Source organism: Zophobas morio, unplaced genomic scaffold (assembly GCF_036711695.1).
Source record: "Zophobas morio isolate AGI-343-1 ecotype UQ-CSIRO unplaced genomic scaffold, CSIRO_AGI_Zmor_V1 ptg000046l, whole genome shotgun sequence".
Lineage (NCBI taxonomy): Eukaryota > Metazoa > Arthropoda > Insecta > Coleoptera > Tenebrionidae > Zophobas > Zophobas morio.
In genome coordinates this window covers 5,593,376-5,615,452 of record NW_026972151.1, presented here as the reverse complement: position 1 = coordinate 5,615,452, position 22,077 = coordinate 5,593,376, and the positions used below count along the sequence as shown (strand labels likewise).

Sequence of the window (22,077 nt, the reverse complement as noted above, 5' to 3'; positions counted from 1 at the left end):
AAACACTGATTGGTCAAACTTTTTATTAACATATATCTGTTTGACATTCACTATCTATTTGAAAAAGCATGAATTATTATAGATAATATCGTGATATCTTTTAAACATATTTAGATATCTGGAAAATAAATTTGTTCTGTAATTTACTTAATTTTCTAGGTGCTCCTTGAATCGCTATCACTAGTTCAAATCGTTTCAAGGAACGTTACAACTAATGCAATTGAAAACAAATATTTTGCATTAGCTCGAAAATTGTTTAATTTACAAACTAGCATCTGCCGCTCAATTCAACAGTAACTTTCAATAATTACGATAGACTTAATTCACGATAAAATTAATTAAGATGATAAAAAGGGAAGCGGTGATGCGAGTCGTGCGATTCCACAATACATAACAAAGTACAAAACTCCAATAAATTACTAATTATACAAAAATAATTAATAGAGAAAATTAATTCGGACGCACATGATTACAATAAAATTAATTACATAATAAAAAAGCGTGACATCGTAACAATCAAGATTGTTTACAGATAACAAATTTTAACATCCAACTCTGACTTTATATATAAAAAAAGGATGAAACAACGTTACAATAAAATAAGTTATAGACCTTTTTACAGTTCTTTAAAACCATTGATGCCTATCTAAAAAATAACATAAAAATTAAAAATATATGTATATAGATAAATGATCAATTTGTATCGACGAAGTGTTTCTCTAAGTTGGATTTTTTATCGTTTATTAGATTCTCAAAGCGGTTAATGTGCTTGACGAAAATCTGTTTTGGGATGGGTTCTAGGGGTGTAGCCACTTTGCTTACGACTCCTGTCAGTTCCGCCCAACTCACCAAGAAGTTGGACCAGTCGTTTTGTTGTTTTTCGGTTGCAGTCTCTGATGATATCAGGTATTCCGTTCGGATCAACATCGTCACTAGAGCAGAAACTCCAAACTGAAAAAAAAATTCGGTCAATATGTCGTTACCGACGGAAAAAATGGATTTTTTTTATGTTCAACGGCGCTTGCTGAATTATTCAAGTGACATGATCTAAATGTATATCAGGGAAAAGTTTATATTGATTCGTGCCATTTAGAGGTGGTTAGTAGAATTTGTTATTTTAAGAAAGAGTTACGTGGCTTTAAAATTGACGAGTTTTTTTGGTTCAATGGCCTATAATTATTTTTACAGTTAATTAAATTATGACAATTAAAACTACGTGCGCTATTTTAGCCACAAATGTCGTCCCTTGAGGATAGTTCCGAGTAAGATTAGTAGATATATTTGAAGGTGTGTCGAATTTCCCTATGCACGAAAAGTGGGAGAAATCCAATAATGTGTTAGACAAAGTAAGAACGACAGCAGTAACTTTTTGTTTTTAGGGTGGCAACAATGAGGCATGTAACAAAATAGGCCAGAGTGCCACCATGAAGAAAAAATATATATGTATCTCTTACTTATTAATTACGCTACAATTAATACACATTTTAGATACATATGTATTGCTCTGAATAAGTAATGGTTTTTTTATTATTATTATTAATATTAACTATAGGCGGGCGCAACAATATTATATTATATTATAAATAAAAAAACAGGAAATGCCGGATGAAGCATCATTTGAAAAGAGAATACACGTGTCACAACTCCACTACTCGGTCAGCTTCGTGTTATGATTGTGTCTAACGAACAAGAAAAATTAAACAATAAAACAATAAAGGCGGCTTAATAAATCACAAGTACAGGAGGATGTTATTTATAAAATTTAAATAACCTCTACATTGCTAGTGGGGATAAGTTGTTCAAAATATGGCTATGCGATTACGTTTTAGCGTGTGCGTAAGTTTTTGCGCATTTTACCATCAAAATATGGAACATTTTTCTATCAAATTTTAGTAGTAACTTTCGCAGTAATTTTCGGAGTAATTCTATGACGTTTAAAAGGGCTCTTAGCTTATGCTTGTTAAGTAAAAATGATGGATAATTTTATTAAAAAAGTTAATTGTGACGTCAATAATAACAACAAATCACAATAAAACTTTAAATTAAAGGTAAACATGTTGTTTGAAAAATAAAAAACAAAATTTTGACATATCCCAAAAGTAAAAAATGAAATATCGAAATACTGCAAAATTTAGAAGACTCTAAAATAAAAAAAATCGACAAAATAAAAATTCCAAAAACCGAAAATTCGAAAATTGGAAAATTGAAAAATCGAAAAAGAAAACAAAAAATGAAAGATCAAATATTCCATAAAACGAAAAATCAAAAATTCGGAAAGTTGGAAAATCGAATCGAAAATTCAAAAATCTAAAATTCGAAAGATCTTAAAGTTCAAAAATCAAAAATTCGAAAAACTGAAAAATCGAGAAATCGAAAATCGAAATATCGAAATTCGGAAAATCTAAAATTCGAAAAATCGAGAATCAAAAAACGAAATATCGACAATGCAAAACATTGAAAAATCAAAAAATAGGAAAATCGAAAATTCGATAAATCGAAGTTGACATATCGAAAAACGGATAAATCAAAAATCGGAAATACGAAAATCGGAATTCGAAAAAATCGAATAATCGAAAATTCGACAAATCGGAGTTGAAATATCGAAAAAGCGATAAATCAAAAATCGGAAATTCGACAAATCGAAGTTGAAATATCCAAAAATAGATAAACCAAAAATCGTAAATTCCAATTTCGAAATTCGAAAAAATAGGAAAACCAAAAATTCCAAATATCGAAAATTCGAAAATCGTTTATATTCTGAAAATCGAAAAACAAAAAATGAAAGATCAAAAATTCCAAAAATCGAAAAATCAAAAATTCGGAAAGTTGGAAAATAGAATTGAAAATTCAAAAAATCGAAATTCAAAAAATCGAAAATGAAAAATCGAATATGCAATCGAAAATTCGAAAATCGAACATTCATAAAATCCAGATTCAAAAATCGAAGTATCGAAAATTCAAAATATTGAAAAATCGGAAATTCGACAAAACGGAGTTGAAATTCGAAAAACCGATAAATCAAAAATCGGAAACACGAAAATCGAAATTCCAAAAAATCGAATAATCGAAAATTCGGAAAATCGAGTATCATAAATCGAAGTATCAAAAATTCAAAACATTGAAAAACCATAAAAATTGGAAAATCGGAAATAGCAAGATCGAAATTCCAAAAAATGGAAAATAAACAGTCGAATAATCGAAAATTCGGAAAATCGAGAATCAAAAATCGAAATATCAGAAATTCAAAACATTGAGAAACCAAAGAATTGGAAAATCGGAAATAGGAAGATAGAAATTCCAAAAAATCGAAAATAAAAAGTCGAATAATCGAAAATTCGAGAATCAAAAATCGAAATATCGAAAATTTAAAACATTGAAAAACCAAAAAATTGGAACATCAGAAACTCGACAAATCGGAGTTGAAATATCCAAAAATAGATAAATCAAAAATCGTAAATTGGAATTTCGAAATTTAAAAAAATCGAAAATAAAAAAAACCAAATATTCCAAAAATCGAAAATTCAAAAATTATTTATATTCGGAAAAAGGAAAAACACAAAAAGAAAGATTAAAAATCCAAAAATCGAAAATCGAAAAATCAAAAATTCGGAAAGTTGGAAAATAGAATTGAAAATTCGAAAAATTGAAATTCAAAAAATCGAAAATGAAAAATCGAATATATAATCGAAAATTCGAAAATCGAACATTCATAAAATCCAAATTCAAAAATCGAAATATCGAAAATTCAAAATATTGAAAAACCAAAACACTGGAAAATCGGAAATTCGACAAATCGGAGTTGAAACATCGGAAGATAGATAAAACAAAAATCGGAAATAGGACACTGGAAATTCCAAAAAATCGAAAAACCAAAAATTCCAAAAATCGAAAATCAAATATTCGGAAAATTGAAAAATCAAAAACAGAAATTCGAAAATTGGAAAATTCAAAAATCGAAAAACAAAAAATAAAAGATCAAAAATTCCAAAACTCGAAAAATTAAAAATTCGAAAATAAAAAATTGGATAATCGAAAAGTCGAAAATCAAACATTCGGAAAATCGAGAATTAAAAATCGAAACATCGAAAATTCAAAGCATTGAAAAGTCAAAAAATTGAAAAATCGCAAATTTGACAAATCGAAACTGAAATTTATCGAAAAATCGATAAATTAAATATCGGACATAGGAAAATAGAAATTTCAAAAAACCGAACATAAAAGATCGAATAATCAAAAATTCTAAAAATAAAAATAATCAAGAAACCAAAAATTCTAAAAGTCGAAATTCGACTATTGGGAAAATAGAAAAATCGAAAATGGGAAAATAGAAAAATCGGAAAACAAAAAATGAAACAAATTCCAAAAATCGAAAATCGAAAGATCAAAAATTCGGAAAGTGAAAAAATATGTAGAATCGAAAATCCGGAAAATTGAGAATCAAAAATCGAAAATTCAAAACATTGAAAAACCAAAAAATTGAAAAGTCGCAAATTCAACAAATCGGAGTTAAAATATCGGAAAACAGATAAATCAAAAATCGAAAATAGGAAATTAGAAATTCCAAAAAACCGAAAAACAAAAATACCAAAAATCGAATATTCGGAAAATCGAAAAATCAAAAACAGAAAATCGAAAATTGGAAAATTGCAACATCGAAAAACGAAAAATAAAAGATCAAAAATTCCAAAAATCGAAAAATCAAAAATTCGGAAAGTTGGAAAATTGAATCGAAAATTCGAAAATCTAAAATTCGAAAAATTGAAATTCAAAAATTCGAAAATAAAAAATCGAATAATCGAAACATCGAAAATTCAAAACATTGAAAAACCAAAAAATTGAAAAATCGCAAATTTGACAAATCGAAACTGAAATTTATCGAAAAATCGATAAATCAAATATCAGACATAGGAAAATAGAAATTTCAAAAAACCGAAAATAAAAGATCGAATAATCGAAAATCGAAAGATTTTAAATTTTATAAATCAAAAATTCGAACAAGTGAAAAATCGAAATATTGAAATTCGGACAATCTAAAATTTGAAAAATCGAGAATCAGAAATCGAAATAACGGAGATTCATAACATTGAAAAACCAAAACACTGGAAAATCGAAAATTCGACAAATCGGAGTTGAAATATCAAAAAATCGATAAATCAAAAATCGGAAATAGGAAGATCAAAATTCCAAAAAATCTAAAATAAAAGTCGAATAATTGCAAATTCGGAAAATCGAGAATCAAAAATCGAAATATCGAAAATCCAAAACATTGGAAAATCGGAAATTCGACAAATCGATAAATCAAATACCGGAAATTGGAATCTAGAAATTCCCAAAAATCGAAAATAAAAAATTGAATAATCGAAAATTCGAAAAAGTAGTAATCGAAAAATCGAAAATCAAAAATTCGAAAAATCAGATATTCGAAAATGCGAAATTCGGAAAAACTAAAATTCGAAGAATCGGGAATCAAAAAATTGGAAAACCAAAACCTTACTTTTAATTTAGAATTACTTATACAGAACGGCTCAAGAAAATTAATGAATGAATCAATTTACAATAAACTCATTTGACATACACCTTGTAAAACTTTTGACTTAAGCGGCTTAAGCCAAAGCACTCTTATAAGTCAAACTGGCTATTGTATAACGTAACTCTGGGGTCAATTCCAAGTTGGTGGCGCAAGTCAGTGGTGCAGCGCAACTTTATAATGCTCATTTGGGTATGAAGTGCTGGTTGCTAGGGGTGACGGAATAAACAAGCGCAATTTTTCGAGATAAATTGCGCCAACTTGCACTGCCTACTAGAAGTGCCGCAACTCCATGGTGCAAATTTCAATGGAAAATTTCAATTTATCTCGAAAAATTGCGCTTGTTTATTCCGTCACCCCTAGCAACCAGCATTTGATACCCAAATTAGCATTATAAAGATCACAGCCCCATTATGGCAACAATGGACAGTAATAATCCTTGCGGTTCGGGTCCATAAAGCTTACAATAGCCAGTTTGACTTATAATGGTGGTTTGGCTTAAGCCGCTTAAATCATAAAAGTTTTACATGGATGTATGTCAAGCTAGTTCAGTGTATTTTATAGATCAGATCAAGAACGGTTTAGACCATTTCCCGAAAATTTGACGATGCAGCACTGTTAATATTAGTTTGCACATAACCAAATTGATACACATGTTCTTGCTAAAATTTTACGTCAAAAAAATCGCGTAATTAAATTTTAAAATTTTTCAAAGGAACTAAATTTGTTGAGCTGGAAAAGAACTTTCTACATATAAAATTAAATTAATGTAAAACAGAGCAAGATAATAATAAAGAGAATATATACTTATAAAATTCAAAGCAGCTTTTATCACCCCCGTGTATTTTTTTATTTAATAAAAGAAATAACGATTATATACAAATTTGTAAAGAGAAACTATTAAACCGAAAACTACAGGAACTTTATTAATACAGAAATAATTTGAAAGTTCCTGAAGCAGGAGACTTTGGAGTTAAAATCTGAATCGATAATAAAATCTCAACTTTATAAAAATAAAAACATCGTCCGTTGTAAAAAATTACGCAAAAAAGCTGCCACAGGATTACACTTGTACGTTTTAAGGCATGTTATTTAAAATATTTTGTAACGTAATCAATACGCTGGCAGCGGTTCCCCTCTTCTTCAAAATTCGGACCTGTATTGAGTTTGTTGAAGTTATCCAAAATGTAAAAAATTGAATTTTATATTATTTATTGAATACAGATTTGAAACTATGCTGGTTGTTTACAACAATGAAAGAGTTTAATATTTAAATGTTAAAGTTCCTTGCAGTAAATTTAAAACTAAATTTAGAACGAACACTAGTGAAACAAAAAAAAACTGGAATGTTAAGACGGTGGTTTAAAACTTAGCTTGAAATAATAAAATCGTTTTTTTTTCATTGCAATTAAAACAGAAACGCATATTTGGTGATTCAAAGTAGTGCAATATTCTTTATCGCAATACTGAGTCGAGTTGGATAGTGATATACTGGTATGTGATAAAGAAACATTCCACTGAAATAAGTACAATTATTGTAATCTACTAACGTTTATTCATGACGAGACGCAATTAAATGAAAATCAAATATTTTTTAATAAAATCACCATTCCTTCTCTCCAACACCATCAAAAACCAAAACCCACCCCGTTCAGTCCGCGGTCCGCTTACCTTATTCAGCAGCACGAAATACAGCGGCGCCTTCCCTTGATGGCTCAAAGGCGTGCTCCTGCTGTTCTCCTGCCTTATCACCTCAACCAGCCCAGTCACAATATCCAAAATATCACCCATTGTACACGTCTGTATATACCTCTTAAAAAACGGATGGAACTTCGGCAAGATATGATCTCCCGTCGTGTCCCTCCGCCCCACGATCGGTATACTCAACAAAATCCTCGTCCAAACATCCAACAACTGCCCCACGAAGTTCTCCGACGCCAGGTGCGGTAAAAGCCTCAGCAACAACATCTTGCCTTTCCTTATATTCAAAAAACTAGAAAACTTATCTTCGTGTAACAACGCATTAACAATTTTCACGATGTAGTCGAGCGGGTTCTCGACGATCGGCTCGCTGTCTTGCTTTAGCAGCTTCAACACCTCCTGCTTCTGCTCGGGCGTCGGCGCCAGATCCAGCTCCCTGAGACGCTGCTTCTGCTTGATCTCGCGGAGCTTGTCCATGTTGCTTATGGCGAGGGGATTGCGTAAGTCCTCCGCCTTAAGGAGGAGCGAGAAAAGGGCTTCGAGTTCCAGAAGGAGCTGTTTGGTTTTCCGGGTGTCGCGGACCACCACGGGGCTGTCCGCGTCCTTGTCGGGGGTGACGATGTCCATGTCGATGATCTTACGAGGGGCGGTCACTGAGCCGCACTGAAACATGACACTTGTATGTAAGGGTCGGGTCATTACAGGCAACATGAATTTTGTTCAATTAATAAATTAATGATATAGAAGTACAAAATTTATGAAAGGCTTCAGAAAGTTCAAAATGTTATGTAGATAATTCAGGCGTCCCACAAGGTTTGGTGCTTGGTCTTCTGTTATTCAATATTTTTATTAATGATCTGTATTATTAAATATTCTAATAATACTAGGTGTCTCATTTTATCTGCCCCACTATACTTTTTTAGTTATTAGTTCCTGAAAAGATGGTAATTATAAACTTAAAACTATTAATTAACACAACGAAATCTATAAAGTGAATATGGTATCCGCATTATATCGTCCTGGATTTTTTCGGAAATTAACTTTTTTATTTCACATTAAAGGGGTATGTTTTTAAGTGTTGCAATTTTTGTTATTAGTAACTTAAATTTAAAATTAGTTCAGCAAATATCTACGAAAATCTCTACAGATTACTTCAAAGTATTATAAAATACTGAGTGTTCTAGTTTCAACATATAAGAAAATTCATATTATGTAGTTTACAAATTTAATTATCCTGTACAATAGTTTAAAATACTCCTCAATGTTTCACAAGTTTGACAAGACAAGATAATTACAAGATTTTGTGAAAAACTCCGCATCTGCATCTTTAAATATTAAGTAGTTCATAATTTTTAAAAACGACCATTTTTTTTTTATAGAAAAAAACAACCGTTTTCGTTTCTCAAAAAAACTTGTGTACGTGGGACCACTTTTCAACTTTTGTAATAAAGTATCTAATTTTATACAAAAATTTACGACTATACTATTTTAAACATGTTTTCAGTTTTTGTTGGGAGAAGAAGACTACCTATAATAAAAAAAAGGCAAAACATAAGCCCCGCCCCTCCACCCTCATCTCAATTCTGATGAATTTTTCATTCCTTGTCAGACCAAGGGGCGGAGCGTAATTGCAAAATCCATACTTGCTTACAAAAATTTACCAATTTAATAAGGTTTTAAGTCTTTGGTTGTGAAAAGAAGACTACGTACAGTAAGAAAAAAAAAATGTAAGCCCCTCCCACCCGCCCTATCTCAACTGTGATGATTTTTTTATGGATGGGCGGGGCTTACATTTTGTCTTTTTCTTAAGTATACGTAATTCTCTTTTCATAACAAGAACCTGAAAACAGTTCAAAATGGTAAAATTTTGCAGGGAAATACAGATTTTGCAATTAATCTCCGCCCCCTGGCTCACGACGAATAAAAAAATCATCACAATTGAGGTGGGGTGGGTGGGCGGGGCTTATCTCTTGTTTTTTTCCTTCTTTCGTAATATTGATAATCTTCTTTCCACAACAAGAAACTTAAAATATGGTCGAAAGGGTAAATGTTCGTAGAGAAATATAATATTAAAAAAAAGGCAAAATATAAGCCCCGCCCTCCGACCCTTATCTCAATTCTGATGAATTTTTCATTCCTTGTCAGACCAAGGGGTGGAACGTGATCGCAAAACCCATATTTGTTTACAAAAATTTACCAATTTGATAAAGTTTTAAGTCTTTGGTTGTGAAAAGAAGACTACGTACAGTAAGAAAAACAAAAATAAATGCAAAGCCCCGCCCAACGGCCTTATCTCAAGTGTGATATTTTTTTTATGCATGGACAGGGTTTATATTTTGCCTTTTTCTTAAATATACGTAATTTTCTTTTCATAATAAAAACCTGAAAACAGTTCAAAATGGTAAAATTTTGTAGGGAAATACGGATTTTGCAATTAATCTCCGCCCCCTGGCTCACGACGAATAAAAAAATCATCACAATTGAGGTGGATTGGGTGGGCGGGGCTTATCCCTTGATTTTTCTTTCTTTCTTAATATCGATAATCTTCTTTCCACAACAAGAAACTTAAAATATGGTCGAAAGGGTAAATGTTCGTAGAGAAATATAATATTAAAAAAAAAGGCAAAATATAAGCCCCGCCCTCCCACTCTTATCTCAATTCTGATGAATTTTTCATTCCTTGTCAGACCAAGGGGTGTAACGTGATTGCAAAACCCATATTTGTTAAAAAAATTACCAATTTGATAATGTTTTAAGTCTTTGTTTGTTAAAAGAAGACTACGTACAGTAAGAAAAACAAAACAAAATGCAAAGCCCCGCCCACCCTCCCTATCTCAACTGTGAGATTTTTTTTATGCATCGGCGGGGTTTATATTTTGCCTTTTTCTTAAATCTACGTAATTTTCTTTTCATCACAAGAACCTGAAAACAAGTTCAAAATGGTAAAATTTTGTAGGGAAATACAGATTTTGCAATTAATCTCCGCCCCCTGGCTCACGACGAATAAAAAAATCATCACAATTGACGTGGGGTGGGTGGGCGGGGCTTATCTCTTGATTTTTCTTTCTTTCTTAATATCGATAATCTTCTTTCCACAACAAGAAACTTAAAATATGGTCGAAACGGTAAATGTTCGTAGAGAAATATAATATTAAACAAAAGGCAAAATATAAAAATATTATCTCAATTCTGATGAATTTTTCATTCCTTGCCAGACCAAGGGGTGGAACGTGATTGCAAAACCCATATTTGTGAAAAAAAATTACCAATTTGATAAAGTTTTAAGTCCTTGGTTGTGAAAAGAAGACTACGTATACTAAGAAAAACAAAACAAAATGCAAAGCCCCGCCCACCCGCCCTATCTCAACTGTGATATTTTTTTTTATGCATGGACAGGGTTTATATTTTGCCTTTTTCTTAAATATACGTAATTTTCTTGTCATAACAAGAACCTGAAAACAGTTCAAAATGGTAAAATTTTGTAGGGAAATACAGATTTTGCAATTAATCTCCGCCCCCTGGCTCACGACGAATAAAAAATCATCACAATTGAGGTTGGGTGGGTGGGCGGAGCTTATCTCTTGATTTTTCTTTCTTTCTTAATATTGATAATCTTCTTTCCACAAGAAACTTGAAATATGGTCGAAAGGGTAAATGTTCGTAGAGAAATATAATATTAAAAAAAGGCAAAATATAAGCCCCGCCCTCCCACCCTTATCTCATATCTGATTAATTTTTCATTCCTTGTCAGACCAAGGGGCGGAACGTAATTGCAAAACCCATATTTGTTAACAAAAATTTACCAATTTGATAAAGTTTTAAGTCTTTGGTTGTGAAAAGAAGACTACGTATAGTAAGAAAAACAAAACAAAATGCAAAGCCCCGCCCATCCGCCCTATCTCAACTGTGATATTTTTTTATGCATGGACGGGGTTTATATTTTGCCTTTTTCTTAAGTATACGTAATTTTCTTTTCATAACAAGAACCAGAAAACAAGTGCAAAATGGTAAAATTTTGTAGGAAAATACGGATTTTGCAATTCAGCTCCGCCCCCTGGCTCACGACGAATAAAAAATCATCACAATTGAGGCGGAGTGGGTGGGTGGGGCTTATCTCTTGACTTTTCTTTCTTTCTTAATACTCGTAATCTTCTTTCCACAACAAGAAACTTAAAACATTGTCAAAATGGTAAATGTTCGTAGATATATTAAAAAGAAGGCAAAATATAAGCTCCGCCCACCCGCCCTCATCTCAACTGTGATGAATTTTTTATGCATGGGCGGGGCTTATATTTTGCCTTTTTCTGAAGTATATAGACATAATTTTATTTTCATAGCAAGAACCTGAAAACAAGTTCAAAATGGTAAAATTTTGTAGGGAAATACGAATTTTGCAATTAAGCTCCGCCCCTTGGCTCACGACGAATAAAAAAAATCATCACAATTGAGGTGGGGTGGGTGGGCGGGGCTTATTTTTTCACTTATTTTTCTTTCTTAGTATTCGTAATCTTCTTTCCACAACAAGAAACTTAAACCATGGTCGAAAGGGTAAATTTTCGTAGAGAAATATATTTAAAAAAGGCAAAATACAAGCTCCACCAGCCCTCATCTCAATTCCGATGAATTTTTCATTCTTTGTCAGACCGAGGGGCGGAGCGTAATTACAAAAACCACATTTGTCTACAAAAATTTACCATTTTGATAAAGTGGTCGTGAAAAGACGATTACATATATTAAGAAAAACAAACCAAATGCAAGCCCCATCCACCCGCCCTGCCTACACTGCGACGATTTTTTTTTATTCATTGTGACCCCCCCTGGGGTGGAGCTTAATTGCAAAATCTTTATTTTTTTTTTACAAGAAATTACCATGCGAAACAAGTTCGAATTGGTTTGTTCAAAGAAAACCGTATGTATAAATAAAAAAGAAAGTCAAAGATTAAGCCCCTCCTATATCCACGCTGACCTAAATTGTGATGAATTTTTTATTCGTTGCCAGACCGATGGGCGGAGCATAATTGCAAAATCCGTATTTCCCTACAAAAATTTATCACTTTAAAAAAAGCTAACTATAAAATATATCGGCTAATGCAACACTATTATATAACTTTCAACCGAAACTCTATCATAGTTTTATCAGGTTCCAACGGAGTTTGAAAATTATCGGTTAAAAATAAAATTTTGAACAACTTCTATTATTTCTAAGATAAAAATTGATCTAAAGCCGTGGTCTAAAGTTATTTGTACAGAACTTCCCCAGAATCGAATAAATACAGCTTCTTCAAAAAACAAAAAAATAATTTTTATTTATTTATTTTTTATGAGAAACCTATAAAATCAAGTTATGCGTGGAGTGTTAAAGTATAGGTAAAGAAACATGCTATACAGTGCCGAAATAATATTCCCGCACCTACCAACGGGAAAAAATATTATCAGTATATCCTTAACTTCGATGTTTTATATTTATACATCGAAAGAATGCTACGATTAAGCACGTAATAAGTTGCCTGAGTTCTATGATTTAGTCTCCTCACAACAGAGGAGGCGACTACAATTATTAAATAAGAAGCTACAACGGAAAAAATGTTGGGAATATTATTTTGGGTAAGTAGCTGTTATTATGATAATTCTTATTTTATTATTATGAAATATGGGCGAGCGCAACATTACTGTATTCTCAAATCTTCGAGCAAAGGATATTATTATATACATTTAAAAAAATGTGACTCTGAGTCTATTGAACCAACGACCTTCGCGTTAATAATTCAACGACCACGGTACCTACTTTTGAGCACGATCACGGTACTCGTGGACTGGTGTCGATGCAATTTGGACTTTTTTTGTTAAAATCTGGGTGACTAAGATAAAAAATCATAGCGGTTTCATAAACCACACGTATAAGAAGATGTAATTTTATAAAATTTAAATAGTGTTTATCTAAAAAAAAAATTGAGGGAACATCGTCAAATTGTTGGTGGGATGACTGGTAAAATTTTGGTTAGCAGTTTACTGTATACACGCTATTCTTAAATACATATAAAATTTGAGAACAATCGGTACAGTAGCTTCGAACTTAGGACTGATGAAACATGAAAACAGTAGTCGCCCAATGGACCCTATTATAGCTTACGCCTGAGAAATAAATTACTATTTTTTTTTAATTCCAAGTTTGTACAACATAATTACTAGTTTTCAAAAAAACAATTAAAATAAAAATTACCAATTATTAACAATTGTTATCTTTAATTAACAGTAGGGTTGTTTTCCTCCCAAAAATCGAAAAATCTTACGTTTCAAAAATCGAAAATTCGAAAAAGTGAAAAATCTAGAAATTGAAAATCAAAATATCGAAATACGGAAGATCTAAAATTCGAAAAATCAAGAATTAAAAATCGAAATATCGGAATTCAAACCAATGAAACACCAAAAAATAAAAATGGAAAATAGAACATTCAAAAAATCTAAAAATCTTACATTTCAAAAATCGAAAATTCGAAAAACTGAAAAATCGAGAAATCGAAATATCGAAATTCGAAAGATCTAAAATTCGAAAAATTGAGAATCAAAAATCGAAATGTCAAATTCAAAACAGTGAAATACCAAAAAATACAAATGGAAAATAGAAAATTCGAAAAATCGAAAAATATTACATTTCAAAAATCAAAAATTCGAAAAATTGAAAAATGGAGAATTAAAAATCGAAATATCGAAATTCAAAACATTGAAATACCAAGAAATAGAAATGGAAAATAGAAAATTCGAAAAATCGAAAAATATTACAATTCAAAAATCGAAAATTCGAAAAACTGAAAAATTGAGAATCAAACGTCGAAATGTCGAAGTTCAAAACATTGAAATACCAAGAAATAGAAATAGAAAATGGAAAAATCGAAAAATAATTACATTTCAAAAATCGAAAATTCGAAAGATCTAAAATTCGAAAAATCGAGAATCAAAAATCGAAATGTCAAATTCAAAACAGTGAAATACCAAAAAAATACAAATGGAAAAATCGAAAAATATTACATGTCAAAAATCGAAAATTCGAAAAACTGAAAAATGGGGAATTAAAAATCGAAATATCGAAATTCAAAACATTGAAATACCAAGAAATAGAAATGGAAAATAGAAAATTCGAAAAATCGAAAAATAATTACATTTCAAAAATCGAAAATTCGAAAAACTGAAAAATCGAGAAAGCGAAATTCAAAATATTGAAATATCAAAAAATTGAAATGGAAAATAAAAAATCGAATAATCGAAAATTCGAAAAATCAAATACATAACAGAAAATTCGAAAATCGAAAATTCGGAAAATCGACAGATTTAAAACTCGAAAAATTGGAAAATCGAAAATTTAAAAACTGGAAAAATCTAAAATTCGGAATATCGAAAAATTGAAAATTCGGAAAATTCGAAAAGTAATTTGAAATGAAACCTACAAGTTGTTTTGATGTAAATGAATTTATTGCATAATTTTGGACTTTTGTGCGCAGCTTTACCAAGCTACGAATATTTAATCTCAAATAAAGTACGATGTTCCAAAAAAAAAAAAGAGTATAATTTGTACTGGTATATTTGCATACCACATAAACTGGCACTAAACTTAGCTTTTACATACAGATATACAGGGTGTCAATAAGTTAGCGCTTTTTGATATCTCATTAACTACATATTATTAAAAATAATAAAAAAAAAACTCAATTATATAGTGTTGTTTTTAAGGGGTAACATTCAGCTTAGATATTTTAAACAAAACATTCTGTATATTTTTACATGGTCTAATTGGCATCTTTTTCGTAGGTTTTAAAACTAAATTTTATTTTTTTACATAATTTTGATGTGTCGCTGCCAGGTTATTCCAGTCTTACTGAAATGTTTTGACAAAACATTCACAACAACGAACTTGCCCAGGTTTGAATGAATACAGCTTCTTCGAAAAAAAAAAAATTATCCATTTATTTTTTAGGGGAACCCCTATAAAATAAAGTTATGCATGGACTATTAAAGTAGAGATAAAGAAACATGCTAAACAGTGCCGAAATAATATTCCCACACTTACCAACGAGAAAAAAATATATTATCAGTAGAGATGTACCGACTGTAGGTCTGGCCGACTAACCGACTAGCCGATTGTTCGGCCAGTAAAAGCCGACTAGTCGGCCGACTGTTCGGCTTTGCTAAAACCGGTTTATAAATGCGACAGACAGTATGTTTTTTTTTTCTATTTCTCTGACTACCTTAAAAATTTGTTTTATTTTGTGGGTATTGTTGGTGATTTAAAAGCGACGGTACGGTTTTCAGATTTTATTTCGTTCTTTACTGTTCGAGAGTGCCAGGGAGAAGAAGGAAGGGTGTTTAAAATGGTACACAGGTAAGCGCGGTTTCGAAGAGGTGGAAGTAGGTAAAGAAGGAGTTTAGAAAATTCTAGAAGGGAAAAGAGAAAGTATGTAGGAGCGTAGGGCAGGTAGATGAAAGATAGGAAGTATTTACATTTATACAATTATTATGAATGCGCTCAGGTTGAACACCTGATTTTGTGGGAACTGTTGTTCCTACAATTTTAATAACAGGAATAACTAAAGTTCCTTTGTTTTCCAAAAAATGTATTAAATTTGTTTCGATAATATTAACATTTAATTTTTTTTAGTAACTCAGTACAAAAATAAAGAATAACACAATTTAAGGCCAGTTCATACAATATTTTAACTGCGATTAAGTTGATCGCGCATTTAACAAGGCCATTAGCGACGTCTGATTGGCGTAGAGTCGGTCACATGGTACTTTAAGGCGGGGTTAAAAATTAAATCGCAATTAAATATTCAATTGAGGTTCTGTAAACCTGGTTTAATTGTTTTATATACTATTTTAATTTTAATAAAAAAAGCCGACCGATCGGCTGTTTAGCCGACTAGTCGCCGACTGTAGCCGACGATGAAAAATGGCCGAATAGTCGGCTTATCCGACCGGTCGGCCACTAGTCGGTACATCCCTAATTATCAGTATATGCTTAACTTCCATTGTTTATATTTATATATCAAAAGAATGCTACAATTAAGTACGTAGCAAGTTGTCTGAGTTGTATGATTTTGTCTCCTCAAAACGGAAGCCACAACGGAAAAATCTGAATATTATTTTGGATAAGGCGTTGTTATGATAATTCTTATTTTATTATTATAAAATATAGACGTACTGTATTCTCAAATTTTCGAGAAAATGAGGTGAATCGTTTATGATTTAATAAACAAAAAAAAAAATTGTGACCCATAAATCGACCTTCGTGTTAATAATTCAACATTTTGACACCACGATTACGGAGTTCTCCACATATCGGTCCTCTTATACTGGTATAAAATGTGACGATGTAATTTGGGCCTTATTTTGTGAAAATTTGGTTGACTAGGATAAAAAATCATGACGGATTCATAAACCACACGTATAGGAGCATGTAATTTTATAAAATTTAAATAGCGTTTACTAAAAAAATAATGGAAAAATCAACGTTTGCTGACAACAAACTGACATTGGCATTTCTTGATATAAAATACAGCTACATACTGCTATAAAATTTTTCGAAGGCACTGCACAATAAAATTTTATTTTAATATTGTAATAAAGATTTACAAATTGATCTTAATTTTCTGGACTATAAACACACACATACACAAACTGGTGAAAAGTTAAGATTTGTTTTTTTTTAAACACCCTATATATGGCAAAGATTTAGATTCTTTACCAAAAAGAAAAAAAAAGAATTATGTGATACAAGCGTATTTTCAATTTTATGTAAAAAAAAAAATGCCATATTTAAAGATTCCGTCCTTTACGCCATGTTTAAAGATGGCGGTCTGGATTTTTTACGAGATTTTCAGTTATCTTGCCTTCACAATACGTGTAAAAATCAAGTGTTTTCACTGTTTTAGAGTGAATAGAGTGGTATTCAGTCTTTAGTTGATGATAATAATTGTAGCAAATTTAAATTTTAGACGAATGCTTTTGATATGGCGTCAATTTTGTGTATTTTTTCACTTAAAAAAGTATTGCTAATTTTTTAATTTTATTAGTTCTTCAACAATTAATATTATTAACTACCACGGTGTTAACGGCAGTATTGGCTGCAGTATCGGCCAAATTTGTAGAGAATCTTATTAAAAATATTATTTTATCACCGACTTAACACAAATTTTGTCCACCAAAATACTTTAAAATGACTGAGAAAATAAAAAAAATTCACCCAATTTGAAAACAAAAATAAAACATATATTCATTTTAAAGATTTCCTTGCATTAATTAATCTTTACAAAGTTCCAACTTATATATTTTCAAATGATGGGATACTCTTATATTCAATAGGCAACGAGATAAACGAATAATCAATCTACCACCTGCATTGATAAGAAATTCTCTAGATTTGAATCAACAAGCACAGTTATGTATTTTTCCAGTTATCAATAAACTCCGAGAAAACTTTACAGAGAAAAACAATTTTTATTACTACTTTGACTCCGCATTTGCCTGATAACATAACCAATACAAAGAAACAGTTGCAGGATTTACTCAATCTGTACAGAGTATTAAAACTACTTTTACGTGGGGATTCTGCAAGGGTCCATTCTTAGACAACTACATTTTGTAACTTATGTAAACGATTTATCACACCATCAGAACAGGTGGTTCAATTTGCAGAGAGCTTTTTCTATAACTTAAAAATTTAAGCATCTAAGCCCCTAATACAAAAGACGGTCTACAAAAATTAGAAATCGTCACTTGAAGCTTTATGACGTACATAGTAAATTAGTAAAATTAACTAAGATTCTGAACAGGTCATGTACACTAATAGAATATTAATTTCTTGTTTGTTTGTCTGTTTGTATGCAGATGCGTAGCTGACTTTTATTAACACTATGAAATTAATTTATTTCAGCATTTAATCACTTTATTTATAGAAAGATGATGAAATTTTATAATATGTAATATTCTTATTAGAATTATTTTAATCACCTAGTATTTAAAATAACTAGCAAATAATGTAAAATAGCAAATTAACCTTTCTAGACATGTGATAAAATATTAACTTGTGTGTCTTTAATTATTGTTACTCGATTTAGCATTTAGTTACAGAGAGGATTGAAATTTCTTATAAAATTATTTATTTTAAAAATGTACTTTACTCTTACGTGTCTTGGTTACCTACGTGAAAAATAATACTGCACAAACATTTTTGTAAACTAACTGTGATCAAGGCGGATTCATGAGCCAAAAGTATAACAGGAGATCTATTTTTTCGTACGTGAAAAAATGCACAGTTCCGTCTTTATTTCAGTGTTTTTTTACAGCCAGCACTATTTTAAAACCGTCTATAAATGTTCAAACTTGAAATAACAAAAAAAAAGTATAATCAATGTGGTACACTACTTGTTTACACCAAGTAGCCAAGGACCCTGGAAATCGATTTCCAATAGGTAACGATTTAATCAATAATGTAAAAAAATGTTTCCAATATATAAAATTTGTTTCATTTATGAAACTGCAAAATTTTGTACGCAGATTATGTGTATTCTTGTGCATATAAATAAAATGTATCTGAACAGCCAGTAGCGAGAACACATACCTGTAGTTTTCCTAACGAGTTTTCAAACTGCAGAGGTGTATACACACGAGGCGTTAAAGTATTGTTGTTGTCCTGTCTATCATTATTTCTCTGCTGCCGATTGTTTTGATATCTATGATTCCTCTCATTGGGGAAATTCTCTTTGTTATTCTTCGCTTTACGTTCTTTAAAAACCGTGTAGTAGTAATCATCGAAATACGGGGTTCCCGTATTTAACTGCAACATTTGTATGTTCAGCAGCCACTGTTTCTCTCTGTTTGTCATCAACCCAGCATACTCGTCCTTAGTCTCATGATTCTCCTTATGCTTATAACTATCGTTCCTCGTCCTCTGCGGCATATTATTTCTGTTCATGTGGTTCGTATTCGGAGGAATAATATTTCTCGGAGGAGGAGGAGGAAAATTGTATGGATGCGTCACTGGGAATTGAGCATTGCCTGGAGGATACAGTAAGTGTCTCGGAGGGCCCCCTTGGTGCATAAAATGGGGCTGTAACATATGTACTAATCCTGGAGGAATCGGGTGATGAGGTAAAGGCATATGCCGTACAGGCGGAGGGATTCCTAAAGGAGGCAAACCGGGCGGTAACCTAGGATTCTGCAAAGGGTGCTGGAACATAGGATGAGGAAAAGGAACTGCTGGTTTTTGTACAGGCTGCTGTTTCGAGTTCTTAATTAAATTTTTCTCCAGTTCTTCTACAGTACGTATTTGCTTGGGTACATGCTGGATTGGTGATATAGGTATCGACGGAAGCGGCGTCGACTGCGTGAAGTTCTTGTGTGCTTCGCTAACACGATTGGAGTCCGAGCGCGTCTCAATCTACAAAATCAACATAACAACATGCACCTTACAACCAACACTACCTACGAAAGACTTCGACGCCTTGTGCAGCGACGAGATGATCGACGAGTTAAAAATATCGCCATTTTTGTTTGGTGGAGTATACGACCAAATCGAATTTTTTGATAAATTGGTTGGTTCATTAACTGGCTCGTCGAGCATTAAGAGCGAAATCGAGTTCTCGATCTGCTCCGAATGCTTATTGCTTTCAGCGAATTCGGCGTACTGCTCGTGTTGTTGCTCCCAGTCATCGAGAACCGAGCTGTCTTCCAGACCTCCAAAAGTCTCATCGTTGAGGGCGTCATATTCCTCTTCTTCGTTCTCTACGCAATCGTCCTCATCTGGCGGCAGCAAGTGATCCCCGTTCTACCGCAAAAATACTTATCAAAAACTTCTCGCAATTATTGCGCAAAAACTAAAACATAACCTCACTTTTTGGTTTATTTGTTATGAGCGTAGGGGCGACTCTAGCGCCCTTGTGCCAACAAAACGACCTCCAAAAGGTCACACACACCCTTAGAACTGCGATTCGTGGGGTTATAACCCCCGAAAACCCCACAAATCGCGAATGTGTCACACTAGCTTATCGGCCACTATAGCGGCCGGGAATTTTTTTAAAGCGTTTTTTAGCCCCAAATACTCACATCTAACGCCGTATCAAAACCAAAAAACGTATCAGCCATTTGATTTTTGGAAATTTTCAAACATTATGCTTTTACAAAAATTCACTGCTTTGAAGTTTGCGTCACTTTTATCAAACCATACGTTGCCAACCGAACGGGTCGAACGTCACTAAACGTCACTAAAAGTCACCCGTACGAAGTTAGCTGTAGTAATGGTAGACGAAAGCACTAGGAAAACTTTGAGCAGCATTCCTTTGCTGAAAACGAAGGCAGGGCCAAGGGATAAGGAATTATGGGTGCAAAGGCTCAAGGAGGAGTACCAGTCTTTAATCAAAGTGAGCCTTTTGACATTTTACATAACCTCACTTTCTCGACATATGTTTACAGTATGTTCAAAACAACAAAGAAGCTGACAACGACTGGTTTCGCTTAGAATCTAATAAGGAAGGAACCAAATGGTTTGGCAAGTGTTGGTTTATACATGACTTGCTTAAATATGAATTCGATGTGGAGTTCGACGTGAGTGGTTCATATTCAGTTGAATTGAGATATGTAGACGTGGTTTGGTTGTAGATTCCAGTTATGTACCCCACGACAGCGCCCGAGATCGCTCTCCCGGAACTGGATGGGAAAACCGCGAAGATGTACAGAGGAGGGAAGGTTTGTTTGAGTGACCATTTTAAACCATTATGGGCTCGGAATGTACCCAAGTTTGGGATAGGTCACGCAATGGCGTTAGGGGTACTTTAAAAAAACATATAATCCGCAGTATTTTAACATGTTATTTTAGTTGGGGCCGTGGCTGGCTGTGGAAATTCCAGACCTAATAGCAAAAGGAGTGATTTCATATAAGGAGAAAACTGGTTAATTTAATTAATTTTTTATATATAAATAAAGCGTTTATTATGTGTTTTAATTATTTATATTTTCTATACGTGTGGTCGTGTGCGCGTGGAAATTATAATGTTTAGTTTGATTCATGACTTTCTCTTACTATAAAATTTTAAGGGGCAAAGGTTACAGACTTTTGACTCCTTAGCTAGGAAATCTGATTAGATTCGTATAGTACCGAAAATTTGAATGGGTACATTGTGGTTAGTAATCAGATGGAAATTTAAGTAACCAATTTCTCTACGATCGTTTCTAAATTGACTGTGAAAAGTACAATGACGAACTTTTCTTTTCCCAGGATGGAATCTCACGTCGTCTTTGTATGATAATAAGATAAAAACTAAATGTTTCGACACTAATTTGTATGTATGTTCGACACTAAAATCGAATTAGGTGTATTTGCGTTGTTGTGTAAGTTTCTGCAATGTTTAGAGTGCAACTGTTTGATAAAAAAGAAAAAACAAACAAACAGGTTTGTTTAATATTACGTACAAAAATTAAAGTAGACGTTTATGAAAATTTATACGTGCCACGTTTACACGGTGAAATTTGTGTAGAGTTTAATTTCTAATTTGCTACCGTTTACACGGGCGTTGTCACATGGGTCCAACCAGTCCGAAGATAGCTGAATTCTGAATGAAATATTAAATTTAATTCATTCCGTACTTTTTGACATTAATATACATGTTACAAACTTTATTAACTATAACTTATTTGTAGGTGGTAAAAACATAAAAGGGTCATTGTAGAGTTTGCCACATAAAAATAATTGTTAACAACAACTGACCATAGTTTCTCCTGGCATAACTAAGCATTACTTGCAGTAACGAATTGAGTTCATAAAATTTAATAGAGTTGTAGATCTTCAAGTGATCTTTAAGAAT

The 22,077-nt window shown here is 32.2% G+C and overlaps 2 protein-coding genes across 2 annotated transcripts; one reads left to right on the top strand and one right to left on the bottom strand.

Annotated features, from left to right (window-relative positions):
* Positions 1–9: 9 nt before the first annotated feature.
* On the bottom strand, positions 10–20,460 carry Patr-1 (Protein associated with topo II related - 1). Its single transcript, XM_064073656.1, has 5 exons — positions 20,324–20,460; positions 19,707–20,045; positions 18,840–19,658; positions 7,199–7,891; positions 10–951 (listed from the first exon to the last, which is right to left on the bottom strand). Exons 1-5 carry the CDS (start codon positions 20,360–20,362, stop codon positions 694–696), a joined length of 2,148 nt encoding a protein of 715 aa, XP_063929726.1. The 5' UTR covers positions 20,363–20,460; the 3' UTR covers positions 10–693.
* A 5-nt stretch (positions 20,461–20,465) lies between these two features.
* Positions 20,466–21,218, top strand: LOC135142025 (ubiquitin-fold modifier-conjugating enzyme 1). Its single transcript, XM_064073663.1, has 4 exons — positions 20,466–20,637; positions 20,690–20,821; positions 20,876–21,043; positions 21,093–21,218. The coding sequence occupies exons 1-4, from the start codon at positions 20,515–20,517 to the stop codon at positions 21,168–21,170; spliced, it is 501 nt and encodes a 166-aa protein (XP_063929733.1). The 5' UTR covers positions 20,466–20,514; the 3' UTR covers positions 21,171–21,218.
* Positions 21,219–22,077: the final 859 nt, after the last annotated feature.

Bases quoted from the DNA above. Each gene is read 5' to 3' on its own strand.
- Patr-1 (XM_064073656.1), bottom strand. From the start codon at position 20,362: ATGGCTGATACGTTTTTTGGTTTTGATACGGCGTTAGAT. The intron at 19,659-19,706 runs GTAGGTAGTGTT...TTGATTTTGTAG, and splicing joins ACAAGGCGTCGAAGTCTTTC to ATTGAGACGCGCTCGGACTC. The intron at 952-7,198 runs GTAAGCGGACCG...TTTTTTTTTCAG, and splicing joins ATTTCGTGCTGCTGAATAAG to TTTGGAGTTTCTGCTCTAGT.
- LOC135142025 (XM_064073663.1), top strand. From the start codon at position 20,515: ATGGTAGACGAAAGCACTAGGAAAACTTTGAGCAGCATTCCTTTGCTG. The intron at 20,822-20,875 runs GTGAGTGGTTCA...GTTTGGTTGTAG, and splicing joins AATTCGATGTGGAGTTCGAC to ATTCCAGTTATGTACCCCAC. The intron at 21,044-21,092 runs GTACTTTAAAAA...ATGTTATTTTAG, and splicing joins GTCACGCAATGGCGTTAGGG to TTGGGGCCGTGGCTGGCTGT.